Source organism: Octodon degus, unplaced genomic scaffold, assembly GCF_000260255.1.
Source record: "Octodon degus isolate 3935 unplaced genomic scaffold, OctDeg1.0 scaffold00113, whole genome shotgun sequence".
Lineage (NCBI taxonomy): Eukaryota > Metazoa > Chordata > Mammalia > Rodentia > Octodontidae > Octodon > Octodon degus.
In genome coordinates this window covers 141,679-161,320 of record NW_004524689.1, presented here as the reverse complement: position 1 = coordinate 161,320, position 19,642 = coordinate 141,679, and the positions used below count along the sequence as shown (strand labels likewise).

Genomic DNA, 19,642 nt, shown 5'->3' with positions numbered 1-19,642 from the left:
TGGGGAGTGCCAGTGGCCCACCCGCATGCTCAGCACAGAGATTGGGAAGGGTCTGGGGCCCCAGGGAGCAGAGCCATGGTCGAGGTTCCATTTTCCTGCTTGGGTGAGGCTTGGCCTGCAGAGGGGTGGCTCCCCGCATAGAGGGAGGTGGCTGTTGGTGACTGCTCTCCTGGGGTGAGCTCTTCGGGACCCTGCAGGGTTGGTGGCTGCAGTGGCAGAGCCACAGGGAAGCTGGCCATGTAGAAAACGCGGCCCAGGCGCTTGGCCACCTACAAAGAGAGAAGCCTGGATAGGCGCCTACCAGGGAGGGGACCTGGGGGCTGTCCTTCAGGCACAAAGCCCTTGTCCCCCATGTCATGCTCACCTGGGCCCTGATCTTAAGGGCAGGCCCTAACTTCAGCCCCATGGTGGTCAGCAGGTGCTCTTCAGTCAGCAGAGGCAGAGTCTCCCCATCGATCCCTTGTTCTCTGAACACCTGGGTGGAAAGGGCAGATTGGTCAGCCCAGAAAGGGCCCCAGGGCAGAGCCAAGAGCAGTCTGCAGCTTGTGGAAGAGAGCCATGGGAAAGGAAAGCCCCTAGCGTCAGGCATGGGTGGGTTGTGTGAAATCAAGACAGTGGCTGATAGGGGACGGATAGGGGACAAAAGAGTGGATACCTGGTAGCCCCACCTAACCCCAAGGGTCAGCAGCTCACTCACCTGAGTATACTCTGCACAGCCAGACAGGCCCCCCACAAAGTTGCAGACATCATCCACTGTCCACTTGCTGACGTCCTCTGGAGCTCTGGCCTCCTCTGAATTGGAGAAGATACCCCCCATGGTGCCTGGATGTGTGGGGAGGTGTCAAGAGGCTCTGGCCCAACTTTTCCCATGTTCCCACCTCTTCTGTTGACCTTTACTTGCCCAAATTATACTATAGGATGGGTGACTAGAAGGGTTTTTCCTCCCAAAGGAACCACCTACTAAGACTCCCGAGTCTCTCCTGCGCACCTGTTTGGAAGTAGGGGCTGACCGCATAGGGGAAGCCCAGTGGCAGTGGTGGAGGAAGGGTGGACCCTGAGAGAGGCCCTTTCCCCTCCACGCTGGTCTCTCCAGCAGGGACTTGGCCTGGGGTGGGGCCCTGGCCCCCAGCAACTGCCATCTCTGGGTCCTCGCTGTCTGAGTCTTTGGGTGTCTCATCCTCTGCGCCATCTTGAGCCCATAGCCCAGCTCCTGTTGCCTCTTTAGATTCGCTGGGCTGTGCTGGAGCCGAGGGGGTGCCTCCTTTCCGGGGAGCTCGGCGGGCAGACTCGCGGGGTGGGGTTGGGGGCCCTGGGCCCGGCGGACCTTGGGTAGGCTGGGCTAGCAGTGGGGCTGAGCTCTGTTTCAGCACCAGCAATGCTCCGCGCCGCTGTAGCTCCTCAGCGCTGTCTGGGGCACGCAAGGCCACCTCGGAAGCCAACAGATGCGGCCGGTGAGTACTCTCCAGCTCCTTCTGTCGAAGCAGCTCTGCTGACATCTCCAGCCTGGCGGGGAAGGGAGAAGGCGGGTCACTCTGGGTGTGCACCCCACCAACACTCCGTTGGCTTCTTGACACCTACCGAGCTAGGCTCTGCTTCCGCAGGAGGTCCTGCTGCCGGGCCAGCATCTCCGCCTGGGCAGGGGGCAGGAAGCCATAGCCTGGGGAGGGGGACAGACCGGGGCAAGGTGGCTAGTGGTGCAGGCCATCCAGAGTGGCCCCCTGCATCCTGTGGGCAGTAAACCTTGGCACTCTCAGGAACTGCCTCACTCTATGCCTACCACCCCGCCAAAGCGTATGTATAGTCAGCTTCTTACCTGGGGTCTGGCACAGAGCCGAGGGTACCCCCAAAAAGGGGGGCCTGAGATGGGAGCCGAGGGCAATGTGGGAGGCATTCTGGGGCGACAGCAAGGGGGGCGGCTGTGACAGTTCCCTGTGGACGGCAGGACGTGGGCGGTGCGCCAGGGGCCCAGCCCCCTCCACACCCAACCTTCCCGTAATCCCCTCCGCACACCCCCACTCCGCCTGCTGCTAATTGCTGGCCCCGCGGGCGGTCGATGCGCCGGCTCCTCAGGGCTCCGGGTCGCACTCCGCCCCCGCCCCCGCCGGCGGCGCCAATTAATCTCGGCGGCGGCGCAGAGGCGCTGACCCGGCGGGCGGTTGTGACTGCAGCGGTAATTACCGAGCTGGGCCAACCCCTCCACCTCTCTCTGCTCGCTCCCCCACCCCCTGCGGGCCCCAGCAATCCAGGCGAGCGGCTTAATTAGCAGCGTTCCGGAGCTCGGCGTCTGCAGCTGGCCGGGCGCTGGGGCGGCCCGCGGGAGGCCGTCTGCGAGCCCATGGCTCCGGCGTCGCTTCTCAGGCTCGCCCCCCGCCCCCGTCCCCAGCCAACTTCCTGCGGGTGGGGTACCCCCTCCGCCTTCTGCTTCCCAACCTCACCCGCGCCGAGGGGGGGCCTCAGCTGTCCTAGGGGCACCTGGGCTCTGCGGCTCCCCGTTGCTCAACAAGGAAACCAGAGTGGCCTTTTGTATTCTTGCCTGGGGCGGTGGTGACCCTCACATTCTACCTTAGAAATGATTTCCTGGGCCCCTGGCAGCAGACCCTAAACCCACAGGTTGAGCACGGTGTGTGGGGGGGGCGTACTGCTGGCTGCGTGACTGCCACCCTAGTACCTCTCGGAGAAGGACACAGCTGCAGTTGGCGTGGGACCCTCGCGATGTTGTACCAGGCCCTGCTTCCGGCGCGGACCTACTGCAGATGAGGGCAGGTGGACATCAAGACCACTGGGATTCCTTAATGTTGCAGCTGCCACCTCCTGCCGGACCCTCAGGAGATCTAGGGAGGTGGGCAGTGACTCAGGCAGAGCTTGCCTAGGATTTTCCTGTCCTGGAGGTCCGGTAGCGTCTGAGCCACGGCCACTCCCACTACAACCCTGCTAAGTCAGCCTTGACGATGGCTGGAACCAGAACAGGAGCATCCACAGGGCGAGGGAGATGACAGACCCTGGAATGCGGCGAGCCCCCCAGCTATAGATAGGTCAAGGCGACCCTCAGGACAAGGCTTCTGGGCCTGTTCCTGGAGGTTCGTTGACAAGATCCCAGGAGTGGGAGTGGGTCTCAAATTAGGGGCTGCCTCCTGACTCCTGGATGAGAGTAGAAACATGTGAGATCTTGATGCCCAGACGCAGCTGGAAAGAACTTGTCGCTTTTGGCCACCGAAGTAGATGCCATCACCAGTATCGCCACCCGAGGCCTACAGGCATGGCCACGCTAGTCCCTGCACTCCCCCTCTCCAGCCGCTCTGCCGCCGCAGCCTCTGTTTATAAATTAATTATCCGAAAAGCGGAGGTGGGCCTGCCCCGGGCCCTTTGCCAGCCCGCAGCTCCAGCCCCGCCGCCTGCCCGCCCGCCCGCGTCGATCCCCTCGGGGCCCCAGCCAGCTCTATTTGGAGCGGGCTCCGCAGCTGGGGTGGCACTCGGTGATTGACAGCGGGCTCCTGCGGCGGCCGAGACCCTCCCCCGCACAGGCCAGCAGAGCCAGCCCCGGCAGGGCACAGAAAGCAATTAAAAAGGAAGATTTTTAAATTATTAACATTTGGTGAATTATTCAGGCTCTCGGTGCCTGAGCTGCCCTGGGGATCGGTTCCTTGCACAAGGAGAGGAAGTCCTGCCCCCTCCCTGCTCGTGGCCCGGTCAGAAAAGCCAAGCTTCCATGGCAGAGCTGGGAGGGTGAGGCAGAGTGCAGTAGACATGGCGTCTCTCTCTCTCGGGGTGACTAGAGGGTGAAGCTGGCCTATTGGGTGGTGAAGGCAGTGGCAGTGCTTCATCTGGGGCTTCTGAGCAGCAGTGAGACCACGGTGGCCAAATCCTAGTGGCCCCTGTCTAGGAGGAACTGGTACAATCTCAGTGTGACCGCAGGTTAGTGTCCACTGACATACTTGTGCCCTGACTGCTGTTGGAATAAGGAGCCTAAAAGGGCCTCCGGGGCTCCTAAAAAGGGGAACAGATGGCTTCAAATCTCACCTCTCCTCACCTGGGCTCACCTGTGCAGGAGTTAGGTGTGGGCCTGCTGGCCTTGGGGTGGGTGGCTCCCAGGGATGTGCAGCTAGAGTCCCACAGGCATGTCTAGTCCTGCTTCCCATGGCAGCAGACATTCACGCTTTTACAGGGGATGACTGAAGGGGCACATCTGGGGGACAGGGGTCATATAGGGCACTCACCGTGACTTGGGAGGCCCATTGGGTAGAGACGCTGAGGATCCTCAAAGGTGCTGGCTTCACTGAGGGCTGATACGAGCCGCCGGTAGTGGTCCTCAGGGGCCATGCTGGGCCCCAGTTCTGGCAGTAGCAGGGTTTCTGCATTGGGGAAACACATAGTGAGGGTGCTTCTTAAGTTACTGCCAATAGGCAGAGGCAGGGTCCCCTCTTACAACCCTCTCCCCAGAACTCAGGACTCAAGGACTATACCCGCCTCCTCCTCCAAGGACCTGTCTCCCACCCCTGGGCAGGCTCCCACCTTGGGGGGACTTGCTTCGGGCCCGCTTTTCTGAAGAGCAGTCACTGCTGATGTGGGGGGAGCAGCCCAGCCTCTTGCCTAACAAGTCACCTGTGAAGGGTGGAGATCAGGTCTTGGAGAGGAGGAATTAGGGAAGGCCAGGTGGGGAGGAACTGATCCCTTCCCCAGCTCAGCCTGGAAACCCTACCCACCAACAGTCATGGGACCCTTTGTCCTGGGCCCAAGGATGTCATGGCAGGGGTGTGCACAGAGGTAGTAGAGAACTGGGACAGACTCACACAGGCACCCTGCAGCCCCCACCAACCTGCCTAGTCCCATGTGCAAGTTCCTGGCTGCCCTTGGAGAACAGAATCTACCTTTTCTTTCTAGGACACTGATGTGCAAGGATGGGGGGGGCAGTTGAGAAGGCAAACCCCAAACCTCTTCCTGCTCATTTTTTTTTTTTTTTTTTTTTTTGGAACCGGGGATTGAACTCAGACCCTTGCACTTGCTAGGGAAGCGCTTATTCCACTGAGCCATCTCCCTGGCCCTCTTCCTGCTTATTGAAGTCCCCTCCACTCCTGGAGCCTCCCCAGCCCTGTTACCAGAAAGTGGGAGACCTTCCTCTCCACTGCACTTGTCCTTGGTTGTCACACACCTGCCCAGCCAGGCCCTGTGCTGCTGAGGGAACCCAGAGTATCTTATTTGCTATGAATAACCCCTGATGCCTGGCAGCGGGCGAGGCCCAAGCCCCACTTGCAATGACCTTTCTGGTGTCTAACCCCACAGCTCACACCTCCATGGCCAGCGCAGTCAGAGCACCCTGATGCCAGCTCCTCTTGAGCCTTTTGACCCAAAAGCTCGGCGTGTCTGCTGAATAGCTCACGTCTTGCTGTCTTTGACTCTCATTCTTTCCAGCCCCTGGGTGGGTTGGGTGTGTGTACGTGGTGACCTCTGTGTGATACAAACACCCAGGAAATGAGGCTACCAAACTTGTGAGCCCTAGAAGCCTTGTCCTGCTAACAGGTTCAGCACCTAATTCCTTTTTCTTATTCCCTTAATCTGTCATTTTTATCAGGCTGGGTGAGTGTGGCGGTAGCAAGAGCCCCAATCAATCTCCACATTATAGTTGACAGAATGCTGCTAACAACTTATTGATCTCAGCCACCTCACTGCCACTGGTCTACTGGCCACCGCAGGCCCTGCCCCAAAGAGGATAGTCTCCATTGCCTGGGTAGTGTCCCCACCTGGTTGTGGAGGGCACCTGGTGCACTTGGGGTAATGAGCAGCGTGTCAGACCCAGCAGACGGGAGGGGCTGCTGCCAAGCCAGGTGGGCAAGTGCATCTTGCAGGGCTGTGTGTCCTGCTCCCCTCCATACCTGCTGCCCACTGAACACATGCATACCACTGAAACTTTTGTTTTTTTTCCAGTACTGGGAATTGAACAGGGCTTTCATGCTGAGTTACATCTTCAGCCCTTTTAATTTATGTACTCTATTTTGGGACAGGATATTATTAAGTCACTAAGTTGCCCAGGTTGGGCTCAAATTTGAGATCTTACTGCCTAATTCTCCCAGAGTGCTGGGATTACAGGTATGTAGACACATCTAGCTCCTTAAAGGTTTAGTAAGAGTTTGAAGCCCACCTGCTCCTCATTTCAACAATGGAAACTCCCTCTCAATCTTGGAGAGAGAGGCAAGAGGAATGAAAGTTCAAGTCCAACCCAGGCAATTAAGAGACTTAATGAGACCCTGTCCCCCACCCCCCCAAAAAAGCTGCTGGGGATGCAGCTTAGTGCAAAGGTACTAGGTTCAATTCCCAGAACCACAAAAACAAATAAACTACCATACTTATCTTTTTTTTTTTTTCTGAGATCTAGAGGTTCTTCTTGCTCCTAAAAAACTTGTCACAGCTCAGGGGATGTAATACTGGGGTGGAATCATCTCAAGATGAGACCTAGTCCCACAGCTGCTTTGGTGAGGTCACATTTGTTCATGGACATACATACTTAGGCACACTGGAAACAAGAACACTCTAGGGGCAGGCACATGAAGCTGCAAGTCCTGTTCTAGCCCACTAATCTTCCTCCCAGGGAGGTGCAGCTCCCAGGAGGGTATCTCCTGGACCACAGAAAGTGGTCAGATCCTCAAAGAATACAGGTATGAACTTGGATATAACACACACCAACAGTGGACCCTTGCACATTGTAAAGTGACAGCTAGCCAGGTGAGTATGCATTGAAGAGGGACACCCTGGCATGGAGCATGTCCTGGTATTCAAGCCTGTGTTGGAATGACCTCGCCCATACCCGAGGAGACTCCAAGCTCAGGCTGCAGAAAGGACTTGCTGCTCAAAACATCTCAATCATTGCTGGGCTCCCTCAGCTCTGCCTGATCGATGGGGCAATTAGATTTTACCAGCCACAGGCTCAGCTGCCTCAGCAGCTACACAAACAGTGGACCTACCCCCCCCCCAACAAAGGCCTCTGAGAACTTGGGGGCTCTGATGGGATGGCCCTGGGGCAAGGTAAACCACACACAGCAGGAAACATTTGTCTGCTAGGTCCTCTGAGGAGTGTCCTGGGCCCAAGCTGCACCACCAGCTCATGTTACCTCCAGAAACCAGCTCTCCCTGGCAGTCTAGGGGGCTCCTGGACTAGTATCCTCTTGCCTGCCTTGAGGTCAAGGTGGGCATGCTCTTTGACCAGTGGATAGGTGAATATATTCCTGCCCACAGGAACTGTTTTGGTGTGGGCATTTCTGAGCCTCTGTGAGGCCCTTGTCTACCCTATGAGGAGGGGGTAGTATGGCCTCTGCCACTCCAAGCCCACCCCAGCAGCAGCCACAGCGGAGCCGCTGCCTGTACCGCCTGTCTGCCTGGCTGGCTGGGATTAACACAATTACCATCACAGGGAGGCCCGGGGGACAGCCAGCCTCACACCTCCCACCTCCTCTGCTGGCCTCCCTGGCTGCCTGCCAAGATGCCCAGAGCTGCTGAGCAGAGACATGGGAAAGGCAGCTGTCCTCAGGCTGAGCCACTGTGGCCCTGGAAGCTCAGTCTTTTCCCTCAGGACTCCAGTATTCCTCACCTGTGGATCCTAGGCCAATCTCCACACTGCCTCTCTGGAATTCACAGCGACTCTGATGCTCGGGCATAACGAGGTGGTGGTTTTGATGTACACTGGATATGAGAGTAGGAAGGCTGCTGTCCTGGCTGCAGTGGAGCAAGACAGAAGGACAGGCTCATGAGTATCTACACAGGTGTGAGCCTGGGCATAGCAAATGCCTGCTGAGTGTGACCATAGGAACAGTGAATGCTGAACACGGTGAGCCATGTGCACACCTCTACATGAGATCTGACACCCACAGGGCAGACCTCAGTGAACCAGGGACCTGGCCCTAGAATCCCACCACAGCTCCCAGGTGGTCTGTGCCAAGTTGAGGTGGCTTCACCTGCCTTCTGGTCTGCAGAGAGGACAGTGCTGTTCCTTTCTATTCCCTGCCTTGGAGGGCAGACCTGTGTTCCATCTCCTGCTGGACAAGGCCAGCGAGGTCATGCTGTTACACATGTATTGCTAGCTCTTACAGCAAGAACATGGCATGTACCCTTTTGATTAAAACGTGCAACTACCCCTAGCCCTAATTTCACTCAATAAGGATGCCGAGATTTGGGCCAGAGTGCTGCAGCTGCCAAGATGCACACCAGGTGTACACAGTGCTAGCAACCACAGGCAAACTCTGAGTGGGCTGCTCTGGACACCCTGCTGCCCCCAGAACTCCCAATCCTCGAGCTTGGGACAAATTTCTGTTTAGCTTTTTTCTTCCCTCATTCTTCTCTTGCTAAGTCAGCTGAATCCTCAGCCTCAGAGCCCTAGAGAAAAGGAGCAAGTGGAGTTCCCCTTAGGATTCTGTAAGCCACCCCACCAGCAGCAAGACAGGAAGCCAAAGCCAGGACAGAGGGGTAAGGGTGCCCAGTGCTGCAGCACATGCCCTGGTATGTGCCCTCCCCAGCCCACCTGTAGCACAGCAGCCTCCTCCACAGCACTGACGCTGGCAAAGCCTCCACTCGGTGACTGGGAGCCAACTCTGAACTTCATTAAATAGTCCTTAGCCCCCATCCCAGGCTGGCTGGAGCTGCACTAATCCAGAACTGTCCCTAAGCAGATCGATTTCAGTACCAGACACCTCAGAGTGGCCTCAGAGCCCCAGGAGGCCCAGAGAAAATTCCCTCCCTGCCCCCACGAAAGCAGAGCAGGTGGAGAGTAAGTGCTTTATAGGATTAATCAGCACGAGGCTCATCCCCATCATCCTCAACGATGTGGGGTGGGGACAGAACTGCTGTCCTCAGCACTGGGAGAGGCCCAGGGCCTGCCTGGCCTAGACCCACAGCTGCCACAGAGCTGCTCCCCATGGTGACCTTCCTCCTGCATCCCTGACAGCAGAAGATGACCAACTTCTAGAGGCTGGAAAAGGTGAGGAAAAAGCAAGTGTGTCCTGTGTGAGTCCCAGCAGGAAGGTGAGGAGCTCCTGCCTAACTGGTCCAGCCCAGCTGCCTATCAGTTCTTTTGTGCTCTTGGGCGTCACCAAGGCCCCATTCCAATCTCTCTGCTTTGGTGATTCATGCCCCAAGTCACAAAATGGGCCCCATTCTAAAAACCTGTTCTGGTCACTCAGTTAACAAATTATGCTGGTTTTGTGTAAGTAACTGTAAAGAGACATCATGCACACAGACTGAAGGTGAGGGGCGCTGTGCGGCGCATCTCAGCATGGGGCTTTCACCAGAGCCCGCAAGAGACTGCCTGGGCACCAGGTAGAAGAATCCTGGCTCCCTTTCAGGTTCTCCTCTACCTGAACTACCTTGTGACATCATGCACTTCAGTCTCCGCCCATCTCTCTGCCAGCTGAGGGACCCCAGGAGGCCAGAGGCCATGTCCCCAGCCTGCAGACAGTATTATACAGAGGCTTATAGGGAAAAGGGGAGACCTCTGGGTCTTTGTTCCTCCAAACAGGCAGCAGTCGATGGTAGGGTTGGTTAGATGGACAGGGAGAGATGGACAGATGAATGGATGGAAGAGGGCAGATAGGCAAGTAGAGAGTAACAGAAATGGGTGGATGGATAGATAGAGACCAGAGACAGAAGGACAGACAGATGGGCTCCTAAGATGGGACAAAGACAGAATCAGAAACAAGGCAAGAGGGCCCTAAATCACAGCCCTCCCTGTACTATGTTTCACGTGGGGGCAGAGAGTGGTCAGTCCTCTCAGGCATGTTGTACCCTCCTCCTCAAAACTTCAGCTCCCTGGGTGTTTTGTTCTGTTTGGTGGAACCGGGGATTGAACTCAGGCCTTTGTGCTTGCCAGGTAAGTCCTTATTCTACTGAGCCATCTCCCGGCCCCAAGCTCCCTGTTATTAAGTCTAGAAAATCATACCAGTCCCTTCTGGGGCTTCTGCAGACCAGGGAGTCACATGGACAGAGGCATGACCTCTTCCAAGGGTCACCCCAGGCTTCAGTAGTCCATGTTATGGCTGGATCCTGCACAGGCACCTGGAACCCTCCAGACACCCCCAAGACCAGGTGGTGTGAGAGGATGCAGACAGGAGAGGCGGTTAATGATGGAAGCATGGTTGCTGGGTTCCCCACAGGACTTGTTGACAAATATTTCCTGTAGCATCCCAGTAAATGACACATAAAGCGTCATCAGTGTTCATGAGGGCTCTTAGAAAAGATCAGTTAAGCTGGCAAGTCCAAAATGAGGTGGAAATAAGTTTAAAGATGTTTTTAGTTGTAATTTGGCTCCAGAACCCAGACATTCTCAAAGACATAAATAATAACGCTTCTGGCAAAAACCCAGCACAAGCTCCTTCCTGGCTGTGCAGCTGGGCCTTGGGGAGACCAGCTGTTTGCAGCTCTGGCCCAGAGCACCAGTCCTAGGCTGGAGAGTCACTTCTTCCCTGCTGAACCACTTCTGCTGCTCTCTCTGGGAAGCCATGGAGTTAGGACTTGACTGCACTAGGCAGAAATCACAGATGAACCAGCTCTGGCCCTCGGAAGCGGGTAACTGGGCCCACCCAAGTCTCGACACTTTTCGTCATGGGCTGTCATTTCTCCTCCCTTGCCATTCCTTGAGCTTACACCCTGAGAACTGCTTTTGTAGCACAGACCCACGTGGTCCCAGGCCAGCCTCCAAGGGCTGCCTGAGGCTGCACTTTCTTTCAGCAAGACCTTCCTGGGACACATGCCTAGTTTCTCCTCTCCCTGCTAAGAACTTGTCACAGCTCCCTCTGCCTAGAGGAAAAGCCCAGTTTGCCAGCACCAAGGTCCAGACCTGAGCATCCGACTGAGCTGGTCCTGCTTTGCCAAGTTTACCTCCTTCCCTCATAACAGCTTCCTCATTTCTCCACAGCTAGAAAACTAGAAAATGCCCACACATCCTAGAAACTCCCTAGAAAACTCCTATACATCCTTCAAAATTCTCAACACCATTTTCACTTCCTGGTGGGACTCAGAGGTCACTCATGGCATCATCCTCCAGCAAAAGACCTCAGATGGGGGGAGGGTGTGGCTCCAGGGCTGGGCGGCCTAGAACCCTGTGTGGTTAGCACAACTCCATACTGGCTGAACTGTGTCCTCTGATCTCAGCAGAGCACCATGCCACCTGTGTCCTAGGTGGGGTAAGAAGTTTATTTTATTGAGAAACAAATATCAATGAGACAGTTTCAAAGCTGATTAATAGGACAGTTTCAATGATCAATACACTGTACATTGTTATCTTCTTAGTGGTTATCCATAGTACAAGAAGGAGGCAGGATATCCTGTCCAAACACTATTAGTACAAATCTTTCTTCTCATTGAATTAATTGAAAGTAGCTGTATATCTATCCTAACTATTCTGTATATATAAATACAAAATGGCCCTTCCTTTGTATCCCCTTTTTTTGTTTAGTCCTGTCAGAGATGGGTATTCCATTGGCATCTAGATACTGTAGGTGTGTGAATTCAGCAAAACAATCCAACACAGTCCAATAGACCACAATAGTAGTGGGTTATCCACAGATGTTGTTGACCTGAGCCTTTTACGGCTCAGCATATTAATATGGTTTTACTTTACCTCGTTTTTGTACTTTTCTGCTGGATGGGTTAATACCAAGATAAAGCAAGACCTATATAAGAAGAAATGTAACTTTTGTATCTGATAAGGTCAGTCAAGTACCCTCAGGATTTATCCTGTAGCCCTGTATAGGTGGGGTAAGAAGTACACACATCAAACTTGGGACACTAGCCAGGACAATGGACAAAAGACCACAGGCACAAGAGGGCAGAAAGGCAGGCAGCCTAAATTTCAGAAGCAGAGGCACAGAGAACACAGAGCAAACAGAAGAAGCCAGCTGGGGGTTCTTACCTGCAGGATGTCTCTCGGAAAGAGATGTTCACGTCCCAGTGGGTGTGGACTCTGCAGGGAGAGAATTCAAGGGTCAGTGTGGCTCTAGCACCAGCTCTGCACAGCAGAGCATGTGAGAAGCCAATGAACAGTGAACCAGGGGCAGCTTCCTGTTCCTGGTTTTGCCTGCTGGCAGTGCCCCTGGCCAGGCCCACACTGCCATTCTAAGTGGGGGAAATGGCACTGATGCTGCCCTGAGCTATGCTCAGGGGCTGAGGCTTCCTCAGCACTCTACTCATTTCACTGAAATCCAATTCCTAGTTGGCAAAAGAGGACCACAGGATGGGATGTCAAGGCAGGTAACAGCTTCTACTTGTGTCCCCTCCCCCACAGATGTATCCCTAGAAGACCCTTAGTCTTTTTTTTTTTTTTTTTTTTTGTACCGGACATTGAACTCAGGACCTGTGCTTGTCAGGCAGGCGCTGATGCTGCTGAGCTATCGGCCCAGCACCATAAGACCTTCACTCTTGATTTCCCCTTTTCCACAGCAGCTCCCCACCTCCTGGCCCTACCCACAGAGCAAGCACCTTCTCTTCATGATATGGATGGGTGGGGCATCCTCCTCCTTCAAGCATGGCTGCCGCCCACAGGCTGTGCTACCCCCGTCACTGTCACCATCACTGGCAGAGAAGCTGTGAGTCCTCTCCTTCTTCAGGGTATGTGTCTGGGGCAACGCGACTGTCCTCTTGTCTGCCAGCCGCCCTCGGTTCTGGGCAGGTGGGAAGAAGAAGGTGAGGCTGGCCTAGGCCTCAGCCCCCTGGGCCCATTGCTGTAGACACCCAGCCTGAGTGTGGGCAGCCCACAGTGGGGCAGCCCCTCAGATGAGCTGTCACTCCCAGCTCTCTCCCCAGCTCCTTGGCCTGTTGGATGCTGTGTACAGCCTGAGGCAGGGCTCTCAGACTGGTGCTGGCCTCTGTGCCTGCCTGAAATCTCATCATACCCACAAGCTGGCTACTACCAATATCAAAAAGCAAAGTCCTCTTCTGTTTTTTTTTTGTTTGTTTGTTTTTGCAGTACTGGGGCCTGAACCCAGTGCCACATTATATAGAAAGGAGGGAGCTGTTGCTCTATGTCCTTGTTCTGCTTCTGAAACTCAGGCTGCCCATACCCCTGCCCTTCTAGGGGAGGTTTATTTTTTGGTTTTGGTGCCAAGAACTGAACCCAGGGCTTCTAGCTTGCTAGGCAAGCATTCTACTGCTGAGCCAGATCCCCAGCCCTGCCCCCGCCCTTCTAGACAAGAGCTCTACCACTCAGCTACAACCCAGCACCGTTTTTCCATTTTGTGAGGGGTAGGCAAGGCCAGCTCAGGGGTAGTCTGAAACCTGAGGCCTGGGAAAGAGCTTTCAGCAAAGCTAATTTCTCTCCCATTGTGCCCATGCTGTAGGTATGTGGAGCTGTGTGTGTCTTGAGAGAGGGGTTCTGCACACATGCAGCTCAGGTGTGGGCAGATCTGCTACACACGTGCCAGAGCAGCATGAGTGTGTGTGCAGCCCAGCCCCAGCCTTCTCAGGTCTCCCCACCTCTTTAGGTCTTGCTGCCCAGGGAGAAAGAAGAAAAGTCACTGATTATTTCTAGGGTGCAGAAGGATTTTGCATATTTGCAAAGAGGCTGCTGGCTCAGAGGTGGCACAGGCCTTGACATATCTGCCTCTCCTCTATTTGGGCTTGGGGGTCTCCCTGAAGTCCCCATCACCACAAGGAATAAATCCCTCACCACACCATGGGATCACAGAGGAGGCTGCTCACTTCCCATCTTCTAGGACCAGAGGTGGTCTGCTGTGTCAAGCCTGCCCAATAGGCAAAGATGTTTCCCTTCAGACACACCAGAGGCACAGCTCCACCTAGCTCAGCCTGGGCAGGGCCTCTGCCCAGATTTGGAAGCCATAGCCTCCTCCACACTGGAGCAGAGTGAATGACAGGGTTCATTCTGTGGCCCCTTCTGAGTCCTGCCAGACAGCAGAGCCAACATGGGGCTGTAGGCAGGAGTACCTGTCTATGCCCCAGGCCTCTGTGAGCCCACAGGCTACAGACCAATTTCAACAGCCTCTGCCTATCTAGGGTGTGCTTTTGCCTTTCCTAGCCTACTAGAGCCCAAGTGTGAGGGTCTAAGGAGGCTCTGCAGTCCTCTAGAACCCTGCCTTTCTGGTTTAAGTAAAATACTCTCTTCAGAAGAAAAGAAAATACACTTCCCTTTGCTCCTCATCTGTGGGATAAGGAATGGGTGGGGGGGGGGGATTTGAGGGCTTAGAAGGAAGCCAAAAGGAGCTGGTTGGTAATAAGCCCAGACTGTATGACATCCTCAGCCCCATAATGCACAGACCTGGGCAGAGGGAGCCTCTAGCTCCTGCCACACCCTGAGGGCACCCAGAACAGTTAGGACCAGGATAGCTCCTTAAGAAAATGTGGGCACCGAGCCCTCAGACTGTTGCTCTGCCCGTGACCAGGGACAGGTATACGTGCTTCTCCTCTCTCACTGGAGACTCCAGCCTGCTCTCTTTGTTCAATAGATTTGAGAATTTGGCCTCTAGCTAAGACTCAGCCCCTCTTCACACAGTGAGAGTGGGTGCCCAGGACACATGGCTTCTCAGTCACATGCATATCCAGGAAGCATATTGTACATAGCAGGAAGTGTGCACACACCCATGGACCTGGCCAAAGCACTGGGGGAGCCAGCCTCAGTATGAGAAAGGTGGGGTGCAAAGAAGTGAAATAAGCCCAGGCTGTATGCCATCCTCAGCCCCATAATGCTGGAAAGTAAGGTCCAGGTCTGGCTTGCCCCTCACACAGGACAGTGGTTAGGGAGCCCAGATGGGTGGGCAGCCCCATTCCTCTGATTAAGGATTTTCCATTTAAGGTGAGGGGGGTTGCTTATGCTGTGCTCAAGCCCCCTGCTTTCCCACTCTTGTGCAGGTTTTGGAGCTGTAGGCTGAGAGCAGTAGAAACCCCTTCCCCCAAAGCAGAAAACAGAACTCTGGGGAGGACAGACTGGAGAATGGGTACCCCAAAGACCCCTCTTCAGCACCAGCTGCTTGTAGAATATAGCAATGAGAAGAGACTGGCCTCTTGCCCTGGTAGATATGGTGATGGCAGGCAGGAGGTAGTTGTCAAAGCTCTGGTGCTAGTGTACGCCTGTGTGTACTGAGCATGGGTATGAACTCATTGAAGTTGCTGGTCCTGTCAGACTGTGTTCCCCTGCCCAACATGCACATGTCCGAAGCTTCCCAGTCTGTCCACACTATGTCCCTGGGACTCCAAGAGGAACTCAAGCACCCCACCCCTAGTTCAAAGGAAAAAGCCCAAATGGCAACCTAGTACTCTTAGGCCTCTTAGCCTTCTGCCTCTCCTAGGAGAAGGCTGTGACCCCCACCCCAGCAGCTTGGGCTCCTTCCCTAGGGGTTCTAACTTGGTCCCTCTTCAGAGCCTATTCCCCCCCCCTTTTCTTTTGTGGAACTGGGGATTGAACTCAGGACCTTGTGCTTGCCAGGCAAGTGTTTATTCTACTGAGCTATCTCCCCAGCCCCTCCTATTTCCTTTTTAGATCAATCACTGGGCATAAATGCATGCTCCTGTCCACCAATTTCTCCTACTCTGATGAAGGCCAATGAGGAATTAAAGTTGCACCAAAGAGTTGTCAACTCCTGCTCACTTCAAAGATGCTTCCCTAACTGAGCTCTGCATCACTAGGGCACTTGGACAATCAGAGCAGACCCTTGCAGGGTAAGATTCTACCTCTCAGTACTAAAGATACGCTCAAGCACATCCAGACCAGTCAGCACTGTCACCCTCCACAATGAGCCCAACCTCCAACCAGCTGGGCTTTGAAGGCAGAACAGAGCTCAACATGAAGGGCATTAAATGTGTGTGTGTTGAGGGGAAGGCCCTGGAATTCTGGGCTCTCTGTTCCCAGAACTTGGGGAGGAGCTCCAAGCTACAAAGGAGGGGGGGGATGTTGCAGAACTGGTAAGATTCTTCAGTCTGGGGGGGGGGCTTCCGCTCCTTCCCGGGTACAGACTAGAGAGCACAGCATCCCCCTCCCCTGGGCAGGCTTCCTCTTGCACACCCAGGGTGAGGTTAGGACTTCTAGTCCAAGAGAATACTGGCACCAGCCCTCCCTGCAGGAGAAGACCACACTCCCCTGATGCCCAGCCTAACTCCCAGTCTCACCACTGGCGAGGATATTCGACAGCCTGGACAGTCGCAAATTGGAGGGTGCACCTGCAGGATACCCTTGGACATAAGCGTCTTCAGACTTTTTCCTGTCCGGAGAGCCGAGAGAATCTGTGAGAAGTGGCCAGGGTGCAGGTGGAGTGGCCTGCGCGCGCGCCTAGTGTCACAGCCTCAGCAAGACCCAGCCCGCTCTGGGCAGGTGCGCGAAACTAACAGGGAGCTCTTTGCCCTCCAGCCTCTGAGCCGGCCGCCAGCCCTATCCCGCGGACAAGGCAGTGATCTGCTGGGCCTGAAACTCGCCCTCCCCCTGACGAAGGACGGCCTTCTACCGCTCCTGATAAGGTACCCCCTTGCTCCACTCTGTCTTCTCCGAGCCGGTCCCCCCCGGGGGAGCCCGGAATGGGGCTGAGGAAGGCGAGTCCAGCAGAGCGCAACGGAGCCTGGACCTGCGACTGTCCCCCACAGCAGGAAGGGGGTGACCGGCGTGGAGTGCGAACCAAAGCTTCCTCGTACCCAACTTTTTCACTCCCCCACCACGCTGGGCGTTCACCAGCCTGCTAAGTATCCGGGCTCAGGTCGCCACATCGCACCTTCGAGGACGCGCTCCTAAAAGGCTGCGCTAGTCGGGCGTCCTCCTCTCGGACTCCGCGTGCCCGCGCCCACCCCGACTTGCCTTCGTCTGCGCGCGTGCCCGCAGAGCTCCCTTCGCCCCAGAACCCGTGGCTCTGCGTCTGGCGGGATCCGAAGGATCCTGAGTTCCCGTAAACTTCCTCTGGCTCTATAGGCTCAGGGACCTCGCTGCCGGTCCGTGAGTAACCCAGACTCCCAGGGAGCCTGGCCCGGCGTGGGGACAGCGGAAGCTGAGGCCGCTCTGCCGGGCGACCCTGGTGACCCGACGAGCAGAGAACTGGGGGCGGTGTCCCTGTGGCTGCCTTGGAGCTGCAGCGCCCCCTCTAGGCAGAGGCCCGGCCTCCCAGGTGGCAGAGCGAAAGGCTAGGACGCTAGCGCAGGAGACTGACCGCAGCTGCCCCCCTACCCCCGCGGCCGCACCTTTGTGGCGGATGCTGCGCTTCCAGTCCTTGGCAGTCTCGCGGCCGCTGACAAACTGGAACTCGTTGGGCGTGAGCCACTCGCCGCGGTGGCGGATAGATGGGCCTTTGCTGCCCTGGCAGAGTTTGCGCACGTAGAGCAACGCGCGGTTGGCGCCACACTCCACCTCGATGCAGGGTTCGCCGTTGTCCAGCAGCGGCTGGAAGTCTGGCGCTGCGGCTGCGGAGGCCGAGAAGCGCTCGAGGGCTAGCGGGTCTCGGGGCGGCGGGGGAAAGGCGCGCGGGGGGCGAAGCGGTGGGGCCAGCAGCGCCTCGTAGCCTGCAGCCGGGGCGGGCAGCGAGGCAGCTGGGGGCAAGGCGGCCGCCGCGGGCAGCGGCGCCAGGTAGCCGGGTAGCGGCGGCAGGGGAAGCGCGGCCAGGGCCGGGTGGAAGGCGGCCAGGGCGAGGGCCAGGTCCTCGCGGCCCGTGAGCTCCTTCTTGACCGCTGGCATGGCCCGCCGGTGCCCCGCAGCCGGCTCTGCGTCGGCGTGTAACTTACACCGGCCGGCTTGGAGTTGGGTCTCGGGGCCGGGGGTGTGCCCTGATACTACTGCTTCCCCGCACTCGTCGCCGCCACGCCGCCAGGCGGGCTGCCTCGGACAGCTGCCCGGCTGGCCAGCGGGGCCTCGGCGGCGGGAGGCATGCTGCTGCCGTTGCTGCCTCGACTCCGACCCTGGGGCCCCGCAGAGCGCCGGAGTCACCTGTGCCCATGCACCGGGGCGGCCCCTCGAAACGCTCGCTGCCCGGCCAGCCGGGCTGAGCCGGCACTGAGGAACCTCGGCGTCGCCAGCCCCGCTGTCAGCGCGGCCCGGGGGTCCCAAGCCCCGGGTTCGCCCCGCCCAGCTCAGCCGCCTGCCGCGCACTCGCGTCGCTGGCTCGCGCTTGCCCGGCGGGGACTTGGGAGACTCCTGCCGCCGCCTACACCACTGGCCGCCGCCACAACTTGGCCCATTTAAACGGGCCCCGGGCGGCGGCGGCGGCGGCCGGCGTGTGGGCTCCAGCGGGGGGTGCGTGACTGCCGACTGGACTGGCGGGGGTGGGTGAGTGGGTGGGTGTGTGTGTGTGGGGGGGGCTGGGGGGGGGGGGGGGGGGGGGGGGGGGGGGGGGGGGGGGGTGACGGACAGGACTGGGCTGCCCCTCCCCAGCAAAGGGGAAAGAGAATCGATAGGGGTGTTGGAATGGGGGGGTGCGTGGGAGCGAGGCGTGGCATTAGTGGGTGCCACCTGACAGAAGCTTGAGGCCAAGGCCCCACTAGGGCAGGGCAGAGTCCAGCCTGATGGTGAGCGGGTATTCTTTGGAGGGGGGACTGGGGCACCCCCCACGCTTCCAGTGTGTGAACCTAGAGTCCTGGGTAGGAGTGTTTGCAGGGTGTGTGGTTGTGGATTTTTGGAGAGTTTAAAGACAGTAATTCCCTGTTCTTGCCTTCTTACTATTTCTTAATCTGTGTTCTTGCTTATTGTGAAGTTTCTGATTCATTATCTCAGTTTTACAGATGAGGGGCCAGAGGCAGAGAGGTCTGGCAAGTTCTTGGCTGTACATTTACCATTTACTCCAGGATGCCTGCCTCTAGGATAGTTTCTGAGCCATAGTGTGGGGTAAGAAGGAGCAGTTGACCCCAGTGAGGGCCAGATTTGTGGGATGAGATCAGCTGATGATGGTTGTGTGTACCAGCATATTTCAGCTAGTCTAGGAGAGAGACACCTGCCCCATCTTCCACCTTGCTGCTGTGGGGGGTGGGGGACATCAGCTGGGCAGCTGGTCTGCTGCTCAGTCTCCTGCACCCTGTGCTTCCCTGCAGTCCTGGTTCTGTGCAGAACTGGAACATCAGTAAGAGATAATGAGAAATCCCTGGCTCTGGAACACCTGCTGAGAGAGGCCTCTTTCTCTGGTGGGTCATGTTAGATATGCTAGAAAGTGGCCTGATATTCCAGCCCAGCAGCCCTTGAGGTGTCTGTGGCATCCCTTTGGGTACCTGCTTGACTTGCCCCTGGGAGGCTGAGTGGGATACAGAGAGATTGAGAGGAAGAGAATAGCTCATCACTACCTCCCCAGCAGATCCTAGCCCTAGCTGTGCATAGAGCTGACCACTGGTGTCCACTCTGCTTTCCTTCACCCACTCCTCAGCAGCTAAGGCACCAGCCGGCCCCACACTGATCTGGGAGTGAGTCTGGGCTGGATGTGTGTGCCTGGGAGTTGATGTCTAAACCTGTGTACCTCTTCAGTGGGGACCAGTACATCGACTCCTGGGGTCCAAGGGGCCAGGTGGGAAAGTGGGTGACTGCCTCCATCACCAATCCTGGCCTACAACCTCCCGTGCATTCTGATACCAGCATATTCCTGACCCAGGTGTGACAGCCAGCAATCTTAACCCTACCACTGTGTCTTGCTTTGAGGTATGATTCTTCCATGGTTAAGGAATGCAGGGTTCTGCCAGTGAACCAGGGCCCCAGAAAAGCCACTAT

At 56.6% G+C, this 19,642-nt stretch overlaps 1 protein-coding gene across 5 annotated transcripts; it reads right to left on the bottom strand.

Annotated features, from left to right (window-relative positions):
• Positions 1-3: 3 nt before the first annotated feature.
• Positions 4-18,110, bottom strand: Samd11 (sterile alpha motif domain containing 11). 5 transcript variants are annotated; one of them, XM_023699441.1, is made up of 14 exons: positions 17,143-18,110; positions 16,090-16,181; positions 12,454-12,635; positions 11,888-11,938; positions 7,577-7,701; positions 4,510-4,599; positions 4,215-4,349; positions 2,669-2,831; positions 1,814-1,929; positions 1,579-1,657; positions 989-1,503; positions 698-822; positions 365-475; positions 4-269 (listed from the first exon to the last, which is right to left on the bottom strand). In XM_023699441.1, exons 1-14 carry the CDS (start codon positions 17,630-17,632, stop codon positions 30-32), a joined length of 2,514 nt encoding a protein of 837 aa, XP_023555209.1. In that variant the 5' UTR covers positions 17,633-18,110; the 3' UTR covers positions 4-29. The 5 variants fall into 5 exon arrangements, with proteins under 5 accessions (XP_023555209.1, XP_023555210.1, XP_023555212.1 ...); XM_023699442.1 differs by having other exon boundaries at positions 698-792; XM_023699444.1 differs by lacking the exon at positions 17,143-18,110 and adding an exon at positions 16,766-17,119.
• Positions 18,111-19,642: the final 1,532 nt, after the last annotated feature.